At 56.0% G+C, this 17,092-nt stretch overlaps 6 protein-coding genes across 6 annotated transcripts; 3 read left to right on the forward strand and 3 right to left on the reverse strand.

Annotated features, from left to right (window-relative positions):
• Window positions 1-776: 776 nt before the first annotated feature.
• On the reverse strand, window positions 777-2,234 carry UV8b_05427 (uncharacterized protein; the record flags this gene model as incomplete). The annotated part of the gene is made up of 2 exons (XM_043142924.1): window positions 777-1,883; window positions 2,052-2,234. The coding sequence occupies 2 exons, from the start codon at window positions 2,232-2,234 to the stop codon at window positions 777-779; spliced, it is 1,290 nt and encodes a 429-aa protein (XP_042998857.1).
• Window positions 2,235-3,413: 1,179 nt separating this feature from the next.
• UV8b_05428 (uncharacterized protein) lies at window positions 3,414-4,263 on the reverse strand (the record flags this gene model as incomplete). Its single annotated transcript, XM_043142925.1, has 3 exons — window positions 3,414-3,498; window positions 3,599-3,859; window positions 3,965-4,263. 3 exons carry the CDS (start codon window positions 4,261-4,263, stop codon window positions 3,414-3,416), a joined length of 645 nt encoding a protein of 214 aa, XP_042998858.1.
• A 1,032-nt stretch (window positions 4,264-5,295) lies between these two features.
• UV8b_05429 (uncharacterized protein) lies at window positions 5,296-8,255 on the forward strand (the record flags this gene model as incomplete). Its single annotated transcript, XM_043142926.1, has 3 exons — window positions 5,296-6,700; window positions 6,797-6,976; window positions 7,057-8,255. 3 exons carry the CDS (start codon window positions 5,296-5,298, stop codon window positions 8,253-8,255), a joined length of 2,784 nt encoding a protein of 927 aa, XP_042998859.1.
• A 643-nt stretch (window positions 8,256-8,898) lies between these two features.
• UV8b_05430 (uncharacterized protein) lies at window positions 8,899-10,827 on the reverse strand (the record flags this gene model as incomplete). Its single annotated transcript, XM_043142927.1, has 2 exons — window positions 8,899-10,286; window positions 10,419-10,827. 2 exons carry the CDS (start codon window positions 10,825-10,827, stop codon window positions 8,899-8,901), a joined length of 1,797 nt encoding a protein of 598 aa, XP_042998860.1.
• Window positions 10,828-12,072: 1,245 nt separating this feature from the next.
• UV8b_05431 (uncharacterized protein) lies at window positions 12,073-13,172 on the forward strand (the record flags this gene model as incomplete). The annotated part of the gene is made up of 4 exons (XM_043142928.1): window positions 12,073-12,486; window positions 12,562-12,568; window positions 12,638-13,017; window positions 13,083-13,172. The coding sequence occupies 4 exons, from the start codon at window positions 12,073-12,075 to the stop codon at window positions 13,170-13,172; spliced, it is 891 nt and encodes a 296-aa protein (XP_042998861.1).
• A 1,218-nt stretch (window positions 13,173-14,390) lies between these two features.
• Window positions 14,391-16,164, forward strand: UV8b_05432 (uncharacterized protein; the record flags this gene model as incomplete). The annotated part of the gene is made up of 4 exons (XM_043142929.1): window positions 14,391-14,429; window positions 14,536-14,586; window positions 14,687-15,051; window positions 15,174-16,164. 4 exons carry the CDS (start codon window positions 14,391-14,393, stop codon window positions 16,162-16,164), a joined length of 1,446 nt encoding a protein of 481 aa, XP_042998862.1.
• Between the last annotated feature and the right edge of the window lie 928 nt (window positions 16,165-17,092).

Consider the following 17,092-nt stretch of genomic DNA (forward strand, 5'->3'; position numbering starts at 1 on the left):
TACCAAAGATGCCACTCGCTAGCAGTTAGATTAGAAAGGAAGGATGGACTCGAACCAATGAAAAAGGAAGCCGAAAAAAAAAAAAAAGTTCAATTATTCTCCACAGCAGCTGGCAACCGTTTTCGTGACGTGGATTTGCTCTTCCTTCGCCGTGTTGCTGTGTATGTATATGAATATGTCAATGGAGTTGGCAGTCAACGCCGTCCCGCATACGTGTCGGGGAGTCGAATACCCCGAAGACCATGATGTGTGTACTCGCAGCACACGGGGCTTCGCTTTCGATCATGGTACCGTGGCCGCTGAGAGGAAGGATTGCAGAGCAGACAGCAGACAGCAGACAGCGACGGCCGTACTCTGGTACCAGCTCATATATATATATACCTTGGGTATTTATATATATAAAATAGATTGAAAAAAAAAAGGTAGGGGATATAATATCTCTCGACAGATGCTTGTCACATTCTCGGCGGGCTAGGCAACCCTCTTTGTGCGTACAGCGCATTGCCGTTCTCGAGGTCCGCCAGGGAAACGTGGGCTGGTTATATATGTGCGTACATGTCCAGACTAAATGGCTAACCAGAGCCTTGCTGCGTCAGGTTGTGAGGGTCCGTACATGCCGATCCACGGAATATACAATGGGGGGCTGTGAGGTCGGGATCCAAAAAGCGGAGGGAGCGCAAACATATAGTTGTATATATATATATATATAAATAATTCATATATGTAAGTACATATATTCAGAGGCTGGTCTTGGTTGGCGCACGCGGAAACGGGGCCTATCTGTTTGACGTAGGGCTGCTCCATAGGCCCCTGCTCGTCTGGATAACCTTGTTTGCTTGGTTGCCGGGCTGTAGCGAGGCGGGCACAGTCGTCGTCGTCGTCGTCGTCGTCGTCGTCGTCGTCGTCGTCGTCGTCGTCGAGGGGAGCGGTGTGGAATGGGCGTCGCGCATGGCCACGTCCGAGTCGTGCTGCGTGCCGTACCCGCTGTCTTCCTTGCAGAGAGGCACGTCGGCGTCGGCGTCGGCGTCTTTGCGGTGCGGCGCGGACCCGCGATCGGGTTCCCGGGAGCGGGCGCCGTCCATGAGATGCTGCGCCTCGCGCAGCTTGTTGATGGCGCGGACGGTGTCGATGGCGGCGTGCAGGGTGCGGCGGGCGTTGAAGTTCTTCTTGATGGTGGGCAGCAGGTTCTCGCCGGCGCCGGCCCCGTCGGCGGGCTGCTGGCGGGCCACAAAGGCGTGCTGCAGGGCCTCGTGGGCGGTGATGCGCCTCGCGTGGTCGATGGTGAGGCAGCGGCGGATAAAGTCCTTGGCGTGGCCGGAGACGCCGCGCCAGTACTCGACGGGGGCGAAGCTGTACTCGGCGCTGAGGATGGCCTGCATCTCCTCAAAGTCCGAGTCGCGGTCGAAGGGGGTGTAGCCGCAGAGGAGGAAGTAGGTGATGACGCCGAGGGCCCAGAGGTCGACGGGCTTGCCGTGGCCCGTCTTCTTGAAGATCTCGGGGGCCATGTAGCCCGGCGTGCCGCACGTCGTCGTCAGCACGTGGAACTTGTGCTCGTCCATGATGCGCGACAGGCCAAAGTCGGCAATCAGCAGGTCCGCGTTGTCCTCGGGCGTCCTGAACAGCAGGTTCTCGGGCTTGAGGTCGCGGTGGACGATGCCGTGGTCGTGCAGGTACGCCACCGCCGAGAGGGTGGCGCGGATGAGGTCGGCCGCGTCGGACTCGTAGTACGACCCCTTGCGGCAGATGCGGTCGAAGAGCTCGCCGCCCAGGGCCAGGTCCGTCACCAGGTACAGGTTGTTCATGGTCTCGAAGTAGTCGACGAGGGTGAGGATGTTGCGGTGGCCCATGGAGACCTTTTTGAGCACGGCGATTTCGTTTCGAACCTGGGTTTTTGCCAGCCCCACGGCGGGCGGTCGGGCGGTCGTCAGCGAGTGCTGCTTGCTTCAACTTGATTTGATGCCTTCAATGTCTCCTTCCCTGCTTGTCTTGTTGCCGTGCTCATCTCACGGCTTCACCCACGGCCCCCCCGGGGGCCCAAAAGTCAGACGTACCATGTGCTCACGGCCTGCCATCAGTCGCTTGTTAATCACCTTGGCGGCATAATACCGGCCAGTGTCGATGTGGACGCACTCCTTGACCACGGAATAGGAGCCAGCTCCCAGGGTTTTGCCAACCTTGTACCTACAGGGCTGGATCTGCGGGAGCGGGGGCTGCTTGCTGCTGTCAACGTCCATTTTTTTTTTTTTTTTTTTTTTTTGCCTTTTTTTCGTTCTGTAGCTCCGGGCTCCGAAGATACGGGCTGACTCTCTCGTTCGCTTCCACGTCGCTTCCCAAGCCTGGATTGATGTGGGTATATGTATATCTCGGGGTTATTGTTCTGCTTGGCGAAGACCCCCCAAACAAAGGATTGATTGTACTCGTACTCCCGCTGGGTCGATAATCCGAAAGGGCCGCATATGTTTTACCTGCGACGGTGTATGTTGCTTCCCAGGCAAGACAAGGTCGGGCCAAGGGAAGTAAGTGGCTTGGAGAGGGAAAAGGTGGGGGTTTTTGGGGGATGATGACTGGGAGTGCGCACATACATACATACATACGTTTGGGTGAGGGGGGGAGGGGGAGAGAGCGGGAGAGAGGGGGGGAGAGGGGGCTGGCTGAATTGGGGATCCCTTCATCGTACAGAGGACCTCGGCCTGGAACCGCAGGATATATGCCTACCTACCTATTAATACATACTACTTGATAAATACTAGGGCACGTCAAAGCCGCGTCTTATTGCTCGGCTGTGCCTCGTCATCCTCTGGCATAACGGGTTTCGCTTAGATGTTTTCTATTCCATCCCTTGCTACAGTAGCAAGCCAAGTGCCGCGCGGGGGAGAGACCAGACGCCTGCGAAGCGAGCCAGAGCCTAACTGATGTCATCCACGTCAAGCTCACAGTGCTATTTCCTCGTGCCTCCTCCTGATAATTCAGTAGATTTATTCCCCCTTGATGCGCCACCACGTTTTGGCAAGTCCCCAGCATGTCCTGTTGGGGAACCCGGGACGCGTCAACTTCCAGATTCGATACCGCTCCGAGTGTCCCGGCAATATTTGGACTCGAGGTCTCGTTCATCCAGGGCAACGTAGCCAAACCTTTCAAAAAGGTACGCATATATCCCTGCTTGGCTTCCAGGTTGCATGAGCCGTGTCCGGCCTGCAAGCTTCGTTCCCCAGGCTGTTTGTTCACTGCCTGCCTGTTCACTGCCAGTCCACCAGAGCAATCTGGTTGGAGCACCATCTGGTCAACATGGCAAAAAGCCCTGAAATACCCATGCACGGAACGCATTTCGCGACTACGACCCCTGCCTGTCGCCTTCTGATTGAAGGGGCGGGTACGGAGTACTCGGTACTCGCCCACGCCCGTACGCAGCTCGCTCAGCTCGGAGGACCTCTTCGGGATTGTTTCTTGGCGCTGGTGAACTTCTTTTGCGCGAGGCGCGATTCGTGGAACCGTTTCTCTCTGCAAAAGGGAAATCACACCCCACGGTGAGAAAATGGAAAAAAAAAGTTGCCCTTCACAACGTGGACTGCACTGCAGTCACGGCACACACAAAACTCACATCATCTTATGCTTGTTCTTCTTCTCGCCGCTCGTCTCTGCTGGCGTCGTCAGGCGGTAGATGCGAGCGATCTCGTCAACCAGCTTTTGCCGATTCTCGTCTGCATTCGCGCTCCTCGAGCGATGGCTCTGATTTTGGAACGTGAGGGAGTCGTTGCTGGCGACGTAGTACTTGGAAGATCGCACAGCCCGGTGCAGGTTTTCGGGAAGGCGTGACAGCAAATCCTTGACGCTGTAGACGGTGGTGGCCTTTGTTTCCGTCCTGGAGCAGGGCTGCCTTAGTTGCCGAGCCTCAAAATGCCCATCAGGGACGGAGACCGCGCGGGGAAGGGGGGGGGGGGGGGGGGGCTACGTGTATGTACCGTACTTGTTGACGTGCTGACCCCCAGGACCGCTGGATCGAGCGTACGTTGTGCTCCCTCTGGGCAATGTAGAGGCGTCAAAGTTCTGGAACCAGCTCCTTGCTTCTGCCAGAACTTGTTGGTCGAACTGCGCATCAAACGCATCGTATCTGATTAGCCGGGCTGGGGGGACGGAGACGGAGAGAAGAGCGCTGCGAGAGGATTGTGCTAAACGCAGCACCGGGCGTGATGGTGTTGATGGCGAGCGAGAAATCATGGCCAGGCCGAATTCAACGCGAAGAGCCGCCAAAATCGGTCCAGCCATGGCATGGCAGGGCAGGGCAGGGCATTTGCTTGCATGGGGAAAAGAAGTCGTGCGCCCCGAGCTCTGTTTGTTTGTGACGAAGGACAGATGCATCTGACCTGACATCGAGGCAAGGCAAGGTCAACAGGCCCCCCCCCCCCCCCCCCCCTGGCCCCACAAGCACAAACCCTCGTTTGACCATCAAAATGCCTGGCACGAACCGAAACCCCCCCCCCCGTCGTCGTCAAGTTGCCACCGAAAATTCCCCTCTCTCAGCTCGGAAACGCCACCTTTGCTTCCCTCCGGAATCAGCTTTTTTCCCTCTTCTTCTTCTTCCTTTACTTCTTCCTCTTCTTCCTCCTTCTTCAACCCTCACCTCGACCTTGGCTCGAGCTTTGCACCGCTTTCCAACGCATCTCGGACCAGCCAGACCTGCCTGACCTGCCTGACCTGCCTTGACCCCTGGGTGCCTGCCTGGTCGTGCCTGTAAGCAGCCAGTCACCAGCTCCAGCGGCCACCGTAAGGGGCCCAGCAGCACCCTTTACAGTGCCCGTCGTACGCCGACCAGGCTGGTGTTCACCGGCAGACTCTGGCAGAACCTACCAGACACCAGACACACAAACACAGACAGGCCACAGCCAGACGCAGACGCAGACGCAGACGCAGACGCAGACGCAGACCAGACAGAGAGACACGTACCAGGCAGACCAAGTCCACATACACATACCAGACAAGAGTCACAGACGCAGACAGACCAGACTCTTTCGACTTCAATGGCTCCTTCCACCCATTCCTGAACTCAAATCTCCCCCTGCCCCACCAGCCCCACCCACCCCCCCCCGCATGCAACACCTGGCAGCCAGCCAGCCAGCCTTTGCCTTCCGTTGTTGCACCCGTCAAAGTCTCTTTCTCGCATAACCAGCAGCTGTCACGCACCTAAAAAAAAAAAAAAAGGAAAAAAAGGGAAGAAAAAAAATAGGGTGCCATATTCACGCGTTTGCTCATTCCTCTCTATCCCGAGTTTTGACTTCAAACCCCCCCCCCAGAGCCTCCATGATAGAGCCCGAGGCCGAGATGCAGGCTAGTGCCAGTCTGTCTCCCGTCTCGCCGTCGCCCGTGCACACGGCTGATGCGCTCATCGTCCCTGCGCTCCAAGATACCGTCGACACCATCAACGCCTTGGTCGCTGACGCTGCAGGTGCCCCCGAAGGCTCTCCCGACAACATGGCCCTCGACCCAGTCCTCGCCAATCCCACTGGCAACCACGACGGTGGCGTAGATGATGACAGCCTCAACGACCCTTACTCCGACGACGCGGACCACGTCGCGGACCACGTCGCGTCCCGACAAATCCACGCTCAGCCCGAAGCCTCAGATAGCCCCGATGACTACGCCAAAACATTTGACTCGCCCATGGAGCCAGAGGAGGAAGATGCGCTGGACAATGAACCGCATGTATCTTCATCAGACCCCCCTCAAGAATCCTACCAAGTTGCCAATGCATCCCAGCCGTTGATGGTCAATCACGCGCCAGAAACCCCTCCAGCCGTCGCCCATGATCCAATTGCGACGTCGTCGTCCACGCTTGCTGCGCTCATGAACCAGCAATCTACTCCTCCTACCGCCGCCGCCGCCGCCGCCGCTGCTGCTGCTGCTCCTCCTACCGCTGCTTCTGCTGCCGCTGCTGCTGCTGCTGCTGCTGCTGCTGCTGCTGCCCAAGCTGAATCTGTTGTCAACCCGCCTGCCCCAGCCTCTGCACAGCCTATAGAGGATCAAGGACAGAAGCAGGACCACCAAGCAGCAACCCATAGCAAACCCATAGGCGGTCCAGAGTCCAGCGTCTCGGAGTCGCGCCCGCAAGTCGCATCATCATCATCGTCGCCATCATCCTCATCGTCGTCGTCCTCGTCGTCCTCGTCGCCTCTTGATATTCAGAAGCTCGTGGCTGACCTCACTGCCCAAACCACCGAGCCCATGCTCGACCTTGACCCATCCGTCATCACGGTACAGGCTGAACCGCCCACGGGTTCTGCATCTCTGCCGTCATCGACTGCATTGCCATCTCCTTCGTCCTTGCCTCCAAGACCCCCCCAGCCTCACTCCGCCTCCCCGTCGTATGCATCGCAGCATCCTCTTGTCGGAGCAGGTTCCAGCACGTCAGCGAACCCTGCGGCGGCGCATCCTGCGCATCCTAATGCTGGTCAAGCAGCCTCATACCTTGTCGGCAGTGCTCCTGGAACGTCCACAACAGATCCGGTTGCCAGTCTTCCGCCTCCCCCTGCCGGCCTGACCGCCCCACCGTATTCGACCCAGACGGCCGCGGCACCTGGGTACTCCAACGACCAAGGCCATGACGGCGACTACCAACGCCAATGGGACCAGTTCATGGCTGACGAGAGGCAATACATGTCTGAAGCCAAATGGGATCGATTCCCGGAGGGATCCCGTATCTTCATCGGTATGTTTTCTTCTTCTTCTCAACCGAACTCTGTCGGCGGGTGCCTTGACTAACGTGGTTTCCCCGTCTGCTCCCTCCCCCAACCCTCCAAAACAGGCAACCTGTCAAGTGACAAAGTGTCTAAGCGCGATGTATTTGACCTGTTTCATAAATATGGTAGGTTGGCGCAAATATCCCTCAAATCCGCGTACGGCTTTGTGCAGTACCACACAGTGGAGGAGGGTCAAAGGGCCATGGAAAACTTGCAAGGCATTGAAATCAGAGGCCGCCGCATTCGTAAGTTGGAAAGCCCCCATCCACACACCACCTGGCCCTTTGCACACACCCTGGTGTTGAAGCTGACCTTGGTTCAAAAGACCTCGAAATATCTCGCGCACAAGACAAGTCCAAGAAGGACCGTAACCGCAGTCCCGACAGAGGCCGTGGCCGGGACGGCGGCCGACGAAGCGACAAACACGGCCACACTGGCCGCGATGACTACCGCCCAGGGCGAAATCACTCGCCTCGCCGCAACGACTATCACCATTCTAGTAGGGACGATGGTTTTTCGGGTCGAGATCGAGGCTACGGCGAGTCTGGCCGAGGCAACCGGGGAAGATCCCGATCTCCCGGGTACGGGCGTCACGATCGTGACAGCTATCGGAGAAGAAGTCCCAGCCCCCATGGACGATCTCGTCCGGAAGCCGAGCTAGATCTCCCCCGGCGATACGGCTCCGACGTCCCCGACGTGCAGATCATCCTGCAACCTGACGTGAACCGGGACTTTGTGAACTGGGTCGACGGCGCTTTCAAAGCCAAAGGCTTGAAGACGGAGGTCATGTTTCTGCATCCACGCTTCCCCAAGGATCAAGTCATACAAAGGCAGGCGGCAGAAGGCGTGCATGCCGTCGTAGATTTGGACATTCGCGCTCAGAGCTTGGGCAGGATTCCCGCGCAGGTGTTTGATCGGTCAAACGGCAACAGCAACGTCCGTTTCGACCAGTACGTTGACCTGGACCCGGGCACCGCTGCCGAGGTGATACTACGAGCCAAGGCTTCCGCAGCGGCGGCAGCAGCAGCTACTGCGGTCAACTACAACCAAGGATACGGCACCGGCGCCGCTTATCCAAACCCGTACGGTGCGCAGCATCAGCCTGCCGGATACAACGGAGCCCAACGCCCCGGGGCCTATCCTCCAGCCCAGCAGACGGCTCCGGCATCTGCGGTTGAAATAGCCAGTCTCATGGGACAGGTCGACAATGCAACGCTCCAGCGACTGCTCTCGACCATGCAAGGCCAGGGATCCGCTGCGTCTGGAGTGGGAGGCTTCCCCCACGGCGCGACCGGCGCCGTCCCTCCGCCCTCAAATTCGCAGCTGGACATACAGGCTCTCATAGGTAGCTTGGGAGGAACGAACGCCCAGCATCCCGCGCCGCAAGTACCCTACGGCGCTGCTTCGTACGGCGCCCAGCCGGCGCAACACGCGGGTGGTCATTCAAGAGCACCTGCGAGCAACGGAGACGCTGCAGCCCAGGTGCAGAACATCATGGCCCAGCTAGCGCGCTACAGGCAATAAAGCGCGGACGCTCTCGATTCATCAAAGATTGCATGTGTGTTTTGCGAAATGTTTTTTTTTTTTTTTTTTTTTTTTTTTTTTTGGGTGGGGGAGGGGCCATGGCGCAAAGACGAGGGGGGACGATTTTATTATGCTACCAGTAGTACCTTTTTTTCCACTGTTTTTTTTTTCAGCATTGGTGCCAGGGCACGGGGGAGGGGCAAAATTCCATTATGGCTTCACTCGTGATGCGACTTGGCATGGGGGAGGAGAAAGGTTCTAGGCGGCCCCCCCCCCCCTCTCTTACTTTGACGTGCTTGACAGTTTGTGGGGGAAACAAACGATGAACAGATAGTAAAGTACTCTTTCTATTATTAATTGAGCATTATGCCAGGGCATGGGGAGGGGCAAGTTCTGTTATGGCTTCACTCGTGATGCAACTTGGCATGGGGGAGGAGAAAGGTCCTAGGCCCCCTCCCCTTTTACTTTGACGTGCTTGACAGTTCCTGGGGGAAAGACACGATGCAAAGGTGACCAAGCCCGCCGTAGATGCTGCCAGCGAGTAAAGGTTGCGCACTGCCAAACAGAGGTGCAGACAGAAGTAACCGCGGCGGCATACGCATCTAAATGTAGATGGAGTCATTGACGGGGGGGGGGGCATTCGTTACCAACCAAACGCCTCGCTGTGCCACCAGACACTTCGTCCCCTCATGACCCACGGCCTCACTCTCAGCCGGACTTCCCGCACCATCTCCTCGGGCCCGCAGACGAGCACGGCTACTGATTCGGCCTGCCCGTGGCGAAACACGTCATCCACCAGCTTCTGGATATTGGGTCGTCTTCGGTTGTGATGAGCGGAGAGGCGGCCGTTGTTGTTGACCCGGCGCAGCTCGAACATTTCCACCGCACCAACACCACCACCACCACCACCACCAGCCGCGTTGTCGTTGTCATCGTCGACACCCATGTCACCAGTCAGAAAAATATGGACGTCGGGGTCGTCGAGGAGGCCTTTTCCGGAGGCGCTGTTCGATACAGCCCAGGTGGCGTCTCCGGCGCCGCGGATGGACCACACGAGCTGGGTCTTGGCAGCGGGATAGTCGTTTTGCAACGCTTGATAAGTCGGCACGATGAAGGTGGCGCCGACCCCTCCGGCCACAAGAAGGACCCTGCTTGGTCCCCAGAGGAGCAGGTCCTTGAAGCGGGAGGTCATGGTGCCGTAGGGGCCGTCAATGCACAAGGCGATCTTGCGGGATTCCGCTGCGGGGGCGGTGGGTGCCAGCGACATGGCAGAAGACAGGTCGGACAAGGCACTGGTCATGGGACCGTTTCTCGTACGAGAAATCAGGCTAATGGTTCCTTCATCATCATCGACCGCAGCCACGGTGAAGGGGTTGAACAGAAAGTCAAAGACGCGGGACTTGGACGAGGGGACAGCCATAGTTCGGGACGACGGCGGGATGCTCAGGTAAACGTGGGATCCGGGAGAGGTGCGGAACGAAGCCAACCTGTGGGCCGGGATCGAGCAAGTGACCTTGACAAGGCTCGTTCCAGGCACCGTCTCCAGCACTGACGGTGCATACATGGCGGTGATGCGGCGAACGGCCACATCGATGGCGAAGACGACCATGGCCTCGACAACGTACAGCCTGGTAGAGGAGGCGTGTAAGAAGAGCAGGATGGGCACCGACAGAGCCACAATCAAGTGCGTGATGAAGAACAGCCGGTACGAGTACTGCCTGACAGCACGCACCGCGGTGGCCGTCATGCCGTGGAAGCCGAACGAGGCGAGCAAGCCGAAAAAGACGACGGGGTTGAGGAGGCGTCTGGGCCAAACACCGGCTGCGATGAAGTAGGCATTGTACAGCAGCAGGTGGGTCAGCAGGAAGCCGTAAATGATGCGTCCGAGGACTCTGTGATAGCGATTGACGTGCTCGTGGGAGGACCTGAAGATCCAAGCAAAGGGATTCAGGGCCTTGAGGCCTAGCAAATTCTGGATCGGAAGCTGGGAGACGGCAATGGCGCCGAATCGCTTGGTGAGATGGAAGTAGTCTGATTTTCTCTCTTGTCAGCCATGAAGGTCAGGTTCTGGGGCACAAGCCGGCCCAAAGGAGCTGCAGGTAGATATAGGGCCGTCGTCACATCCCGCGAGCGAGGGGGCGAGGGAGCGAAGGAGTGCCACACCTTTTCCCGTTCCGCTGATGGCCAAGACCAGTAGCCAGCCGGTCCAGAGAGCACCGAGAAGCCACTCGTCTCGCTGGCCCCAGTGACAACCAGCGAGGACGACGTCATCTCGAAGCCACCATGCAGCCATTCCCATTCGGCGGGCCGTCTGTCCCAGCAAGCCATGCTGGCCTGCTTTGGCGGTGGGGGATCCAGGGACGGCGGTATAGCGGCCTTGGTCACTCGAGGCCGAGCCATGCCTGGCGCGTTCGTGTTTCACGACACGTTGCAGGATGCGGTACAGCAGGAAAACGACGGCCGGGACGAGGGCCGAGTAATGGGCGATGCAGGCATAGAGGTCGATAGACTGGCGGCGCAGCAGGGCCTCCTGATGGGTGAGGCGGGTGAGGAACTCGTAAGGCCAACCCATTGCCGAGGGGATTGCAGGGAGGGTTTGGTTTGTTGTTTGGGCAAGTTGAGTTGGTCGAGTCCTCGAGGAGCTTGCTTGGGAAAGCGTCAACTGTTAGGTACGGGAAAACGTCGTCACGGCTCGCGAAAGAAAGACAGGGCTCTGGAGCACGAAACGGAGAGACGTGGCATATGAGACTGTAACTACAAGAAACATTTCTGGAAAAGAAAAAACGAAAAAAAAAAAAAAAAAAAAAAAACCGATGAGCAGATAAACAAAAGAGTTCGCTTGGGGCAGAATGCTGCAACTCTGCGACTTGCGGGCTGCAGATGCTCGTTGCATTTCATGGCGCTGACGATGCCGAGCGGATTCCGCTTGGCGTTGATTGGACAGAGTCTGGTCTCATCTGCATGCCGACGATTTCATGTGCCCAAAGCCCAACGGACGAGGAGCATGTAAACACGCAGTAGTACGGTGTAAGTGATTCAGCACCACAGTAGCAGCTAAGCCTAAAACAGAGCTTGTACCTTTGCATAAGTTGGCACACTTGCCTGCCCCCAGTGGAGTGTGTACATTTGCATACACTTTTCTACTAGCAGCTACATGCCGCATTTTCCTTCCTTTCCTTCTACGGATACTCCGCACCTGTTCTCCTTTCTACTCCACACACTCCACACAATATCTCGACTTTTGTCCACACGATAGCCTCAGAAGCGACTCTTATCACGATGCACTAATTAGGATTGCAAGACGACCAAGTGATAAGCTTTTTATAATATATAGGGCGCACGCCGGTTACTGAGGTACTAGGTGATTTATAGTTCATATTTAATATTCCTCTTACTACGATGCCTCGGACTATCTAGAGAGAAAGGGGCACTAGACAGCGAATATGAGAAAGGTCACTGCTAATAGAAAAATGTGTGCTGGCAGGTTTTCCGTCACGCCGCTTTCTATCTCGCCTGTGCGTTTATGAAACTGAGCGCGCCCCTTTTTTTGTGGCTTCGTTCCACATCATGAATCCACGCAGGAATAGCCCCTTTTTTTATGACAAAGATCAGAGCAATAACACCTGTCCTACCCACGTTCTTCATTGCACAATCGTGACGAATATAACTTGCTCATGGGAAAGCGGGCGCGCTGCATTAGCGATCCTCTGACGGAGCGTCTGGCCTTCATCAACGCTGGCACATCACCGCTGCTGTTGCCTTTGACAGCAGACAACCTGCTCTTTTTCGAATCCTCCGCCCATCTTCCACACCTTCAATGTCGGCTGCCCGATATCCATCTCCAACGCGCAAGGATACGGCCATTACCTACAAGAAGCAGTTGTCTGCCTACAACATAACTGTGCGCCAAGGGATTGAGCTTCCGGAGGTGCTTGCCAAGTTTGTGAGCACACTCCAACAGAGCCGTCAACAAGGCGCTTCGCCGCATGCGCAAGCCATATTGGATACACGGAGAGCCGCGGCGCTGGAAAATGAGACTACGGCGCGCAAGATGCTGGACGAGAATATTCTCTTCCGAGGCGAGGCTCACCCCGATGGCATCAAGGGCCTGACACTCAAGGATCAAGTAGATCTAGTTGGAGATTTTCCCTTGCTGGGCCGCCGCGTGCTACAGTGCCAGAGCGATGGGGCGTACTCGCGCAGCCTCAACCTGACAGTGGCATCGGGCATCGTACAGCCACAGAGGCGGCAGCACGCACCCGCCAGCAATGACCATGCCGTTCACAACGTGAAGAGGACGATGTAGCAGAATGGTACGTCTTGGGTAGTCTCTTGTTGTTGCTGTTGCCGCTGTTGTTGTCCCCCGACTAATGCAGCTGCAGGTACAATGTCGTCCACAAGGCCGATACGCACTTCCCGCCTCCTCACTGCTCGGTGGAAAGCCGGCCTTTCCGGTGAAAACCAGGTTCATGCCGCGCTACAGGCTGCCCGCGACGGTGCGCTTATCGTTAACTACAAGTGCCAATTCTACCTGCGCGCATACCCTGAACGTTGCCCGTCACAGCTCGAGACCTGCCATTTCTCCGCAACGACTGAGACGTATACATGCATACTGTGGATACACTGGCGGGAGAGTGGCCCGAATGACGACGAGGTGTACTTGCGCATGGAGGAAGTAGAAACGGCACGCATGAATAAGCTGCATGACTTACAGGAGTTGCGGAAAGTGCTGCATAACTACCTACTGTTGAATATGCCTTGGGTGAGCGGCTGAGGTCGATCAAAGAAGCCCTCCATGAGTTTTGGCCGAATCGGCCTGAGACGAAGGTGAAGAAGACGCAGTCGCAAAGCTCCATGACCGACAACATCTGCACTTGCTATGCGGTTCTTGGACAAGCCTTTGACGCCTTCAAGTAAAGCTGGGATCTCCATCAAAGAGAACAAAGCGCGCGCTGCACGATCTATGTACCACAGGGTAGCCAATCTTTGACTTTAATAACCTAGACTAGCATATACCTAGAATCGCCAAAACGCAGCGGAGAGCAAAATTGGCCAAGAACACGCGAACCCGCGAATCCGCACTGTCCTCAACGACCCTTAGACTCTTATCACGATATGCCAAGTAGCATTTAAAAACCAGCCGAGGGATACCTTACTATAATATATAGGGCGCGCACGGGGTACGAAGGTACTAGGTGTGTGCTGCGGTCACGTGTGCGCGATTTCCCTTACTGTATGGCATAAAGGTGGATAAGCATTATAAGCTGGACAAGCCCGACAAAGCCAAGCCGGCTCCCTTCCTCTTCGAAAGTCGGAGGGGCCAAGATTTTCGGACGTAGCACGATGAGCGGGGTAGAATCTGGCCCCGTCTCGAGCCGGTGGCGGAGCTGCCATTCATCCGGTTGCCAGTTCGAAAAAAAAAAAACGAAAAAAAAAAGCCTCATTGGGGATTTATTTTCAGAAGACGAGATTTTGCGCTAGGTCATACGCTTTCACGGAATCGGTACGGAGTACGGAGTACTTCTGTCCGTACATCGGACATGGGGACTTGGCCAGGCAGGAAGGAATAAAGGGCGGAGGAAGTCGCGACCCTCTCATCCTCTCATCACCCCGACGGGCCCAATTTGCGACATGTACGGAGTACATGTCCGGACTTTCATCAACTCCCTGCTGCCTGGCCCTGCTGCATGGCCCTGCTGCCCTGCCTTGAGGCCATTGTCCATTGTCCATTGTAGGTACTAGGTACAGGTAGGTGTGGGTGGTCACAGAGTCACAGACCTAGGAGGTACCTAGGTCAGGTAGGTACCTAGGTACCTGCTAGCTCTGGGCTCTGGACCATGCCCACACCAGTAACCACCCCCACCGCCTCCCGCCTGGCCCCGCCAGGTTGTTTCTACTTGGCTCGGACCAGATCAAATTGATTGCACAAATGTCCGTCCGCTGTCCTGTGCAGTCTCTTACCACGTACCCTTTTCAAGCCACCTCTCGAAAAAGCTTTTTTTTTTTTTTTTTTTTTTTTTTTTCCTTCTTCTTCCTCATCCTCTCCTTCTTTCCCGCCTCGCAAGAATTCCGCCTCGTTTCTTGTACTGTTTGTCAACATCCGGCACCCGTCTCATCTCCGTACCCTTACCCACAATGTCTTCAGACTACGCCCTGTCGTCGGCTCACAAGGAGGTTTGTCGCTACCCCTGGATGGCTCCGTCGGCCAAGATGGCCTCGATGGTTTCTGTGCCTCTGCCTACCGGAAGCCTGTCGAGCTAACAAATCACGCCGTGTTCAGATGCTCGAGAAGTCTCTTCTCGACTCCGATCCCGAGGTCGCTTCCATCATGGTACGTACGTTCGGGCTTGAGCAGTTCATACCAAGCAAAGAGCCGTCAGCAGCTTCAGTCCCGCGCCGCATCCTCTTCCATGCTGACTCTCCCGCCACAGAAAGACGAGATCCAGCGTCAGCGCGAGTCCATCGTTCTCATTGCTTCCGAGAATATCACATCCCGCGCCGTCTTCGACGCCCTCGGCTCGCCCATGTCCAACAAGTACTCCGAGGGCTACCCTGGAGCTCGTTACTACGGTGGCAACCAGCACATTGACCAGATCGAGTTGCTCTGCCAGCGCCGTGCTCTCGAGGCTTTCCACCTCGACCCTGAGAAGTGGGGTGTAAACGTTCAGTGCTTGTCCGGCAGCCCTGCCAACCTGCAGGTCTACCAGGCTATTATGCCTCCTCACGGGCGTCTCATGGGTCTCGACCTTCCCCACGGTGGCCATCTTAGCCATGGTTACCAAACTCCACAGCGAAAGTAAAGAACAAGACTCTTTTGCACTGTCGATGGTCATGTTTGCCCAATCAAATCGCTCAAGTCTTTTCTCTTCATCATTTGCTGCCTTCTCGTCCTGTAACTGATTCGTTGTTCCCTGGCAGAATCTCAGCCGTCTCCACTTACTTCGAGACCATGCCCTACCGCGTTGACCTCGAGACTGGCATCATCGACTATGATCAGCTTGCCAAGAACGCCATCCTCTACCGTCCAAAGGTTCTAGTTGCTGGCACCTCTGCATACTGTCGCTTGATTGATTACAAGCGCATGCGTGAGATTGCCGATTCTGTTGGTGCTTATCTTGTCGTCGACATGGCGCACATTTCTGGCCTCATTGCGGCCCAAGTCATCCCCACTCCTTTCCAATACGCCGATATTGTCACCACCACCACCCACAAGTCTCTTCGTGGCCCTCGTGGCGCCATGATCTTCTTCCGCAAGGGCGTGCGCTCGGTGGACGCCAAGACGGGCAAGGAGACGCTCTACGACCTCGAGGGCCCCATCAACTTCTCCGTCTTCCCCGGCCACCAGGGCGGCCCTCACAACCACACCATCACCGCCCTGGCTGTCGCTCTCAAACAGGCCCAGACCCCGGAATTCAGGGCTTACCAGGAAAAAGTCATCTCCAACGCAAAGACCCTTGAGAAGACGTTCAAGGAGCTCGGCCACAAGCTTGTGGCCGACGGCACCGACAGCCACATGGTGCTTCTCGACCTCCGTCAACACAGCCTGGATGGCGCCCGTCTCGAGGCTGTCTTGGAGCAGATCAACATTGCTTGCAACAAGAACTCTATCCCAGGCGACAAGAGCGCTCTTACCCCTTGCGGTATACGTATCGGCACTCCTGCCATGACCAGCCGCGGCTTTGGGGAGAAGGACTTTACTCGTGTTGCTCACTACATTGACGAGAGCATCAGGATCTGCAAGCAAGTACAGTCGGCTCTTCCCAAGGAGGCCAACAAGCTCAAGGACTTCAAAGCCAAGGTTGCCAGTGGCGAAGTTGCCCGCATCGCGGAGCTCCGCAAGGAGATTTCAGCCTGGACCAGCGTCTTTCCTCTTCCCGTTGAGGGCTGGCGTCTAGATGCGGGCATTTAAAATGGATGGCAATTCCAGCTGACGTATGAAGGAATGTGCCTGAAAACATGAAGAAAAAAAAAAGGGGGGGGGGGCGGCTTGAGGAACGTTTTTTGGGTTTAGAGCCCAACCACCCACCTCTGGGGAATTTAACATGGAACGGGGATAAATGGCGAATGTTCAACAACTTGCATTTCCACAGGCTGGCGTTTGGGTACCTTTTGTCTGATTTTCTTTTATCTTTTATTTTTTTGTTTTTTTTTTGTGGTTTCAACAATGTTCGATATTCTTCTGGAGGAAATCATCCTACCGTGTCACGCACGCACGCACACACACACACTCTCTCTCTCTCCCTCTCTCTCTCTCTCTATCTTATTTTTTGTTTCTTTTTTTTTTTTTTTGTAGTTGGCACAGCTTTCACAAAGTAGGACATGTCGGTGGCAAAGTGATTCAACCTGGGAAAAAGGGGAAACGGGTCATCAAGTCGCATAGACCAAAAGTTACGGCGCTCAACGCTCCAATCGAGAAACAGCTTGCTCCCACCTGACAATTGGAAGAGTGCACACTCACTTCCCGTGCAAATGGCAGACTGGTCGTACGATTCGTTACGATTCGTTCGGCAATCTGCTCCTCAAGTCAACTAAGAAACCTAACTAACGCCTTGCCGCTTTCCCTAGCCATACACATGAGGTAGGTAGCCAGTAGTAGCCAAAAACCGCGTTCGCCAAGTCCAAGTATCACTGGGAGAAGCGGCCGCCGACCGACCACAGCCAAGTCGGTATGGACAGCTGCATTTATCACAAGAGCAAAACAAAGCAAAGGAAAGGAAAGCAAAGCAAAGGAAAGCGCGGACGCGGTAGTATCAGAACACGATAGGTATATAGTACTGCTGCAGCACTAGGAGCACGGAAGAAGCAACCAACCCACTCCATGCGCCGATGGGTGTCCG

Source organism: Ustilaginoidea virens, chromosome 4, assembly GCF_000687475.1.
Source record: "Ustilaginoidea virens chromosome 4, complete sequence".
In the NCBI taxonomy this organism is placed as follows: Eukaryota; Fungi; Ascomycota; class Sordariomycetes; order Hypocreales; family Clavicipitaceae; genus Ustilaginoidea; species Ustilaginoidea virens.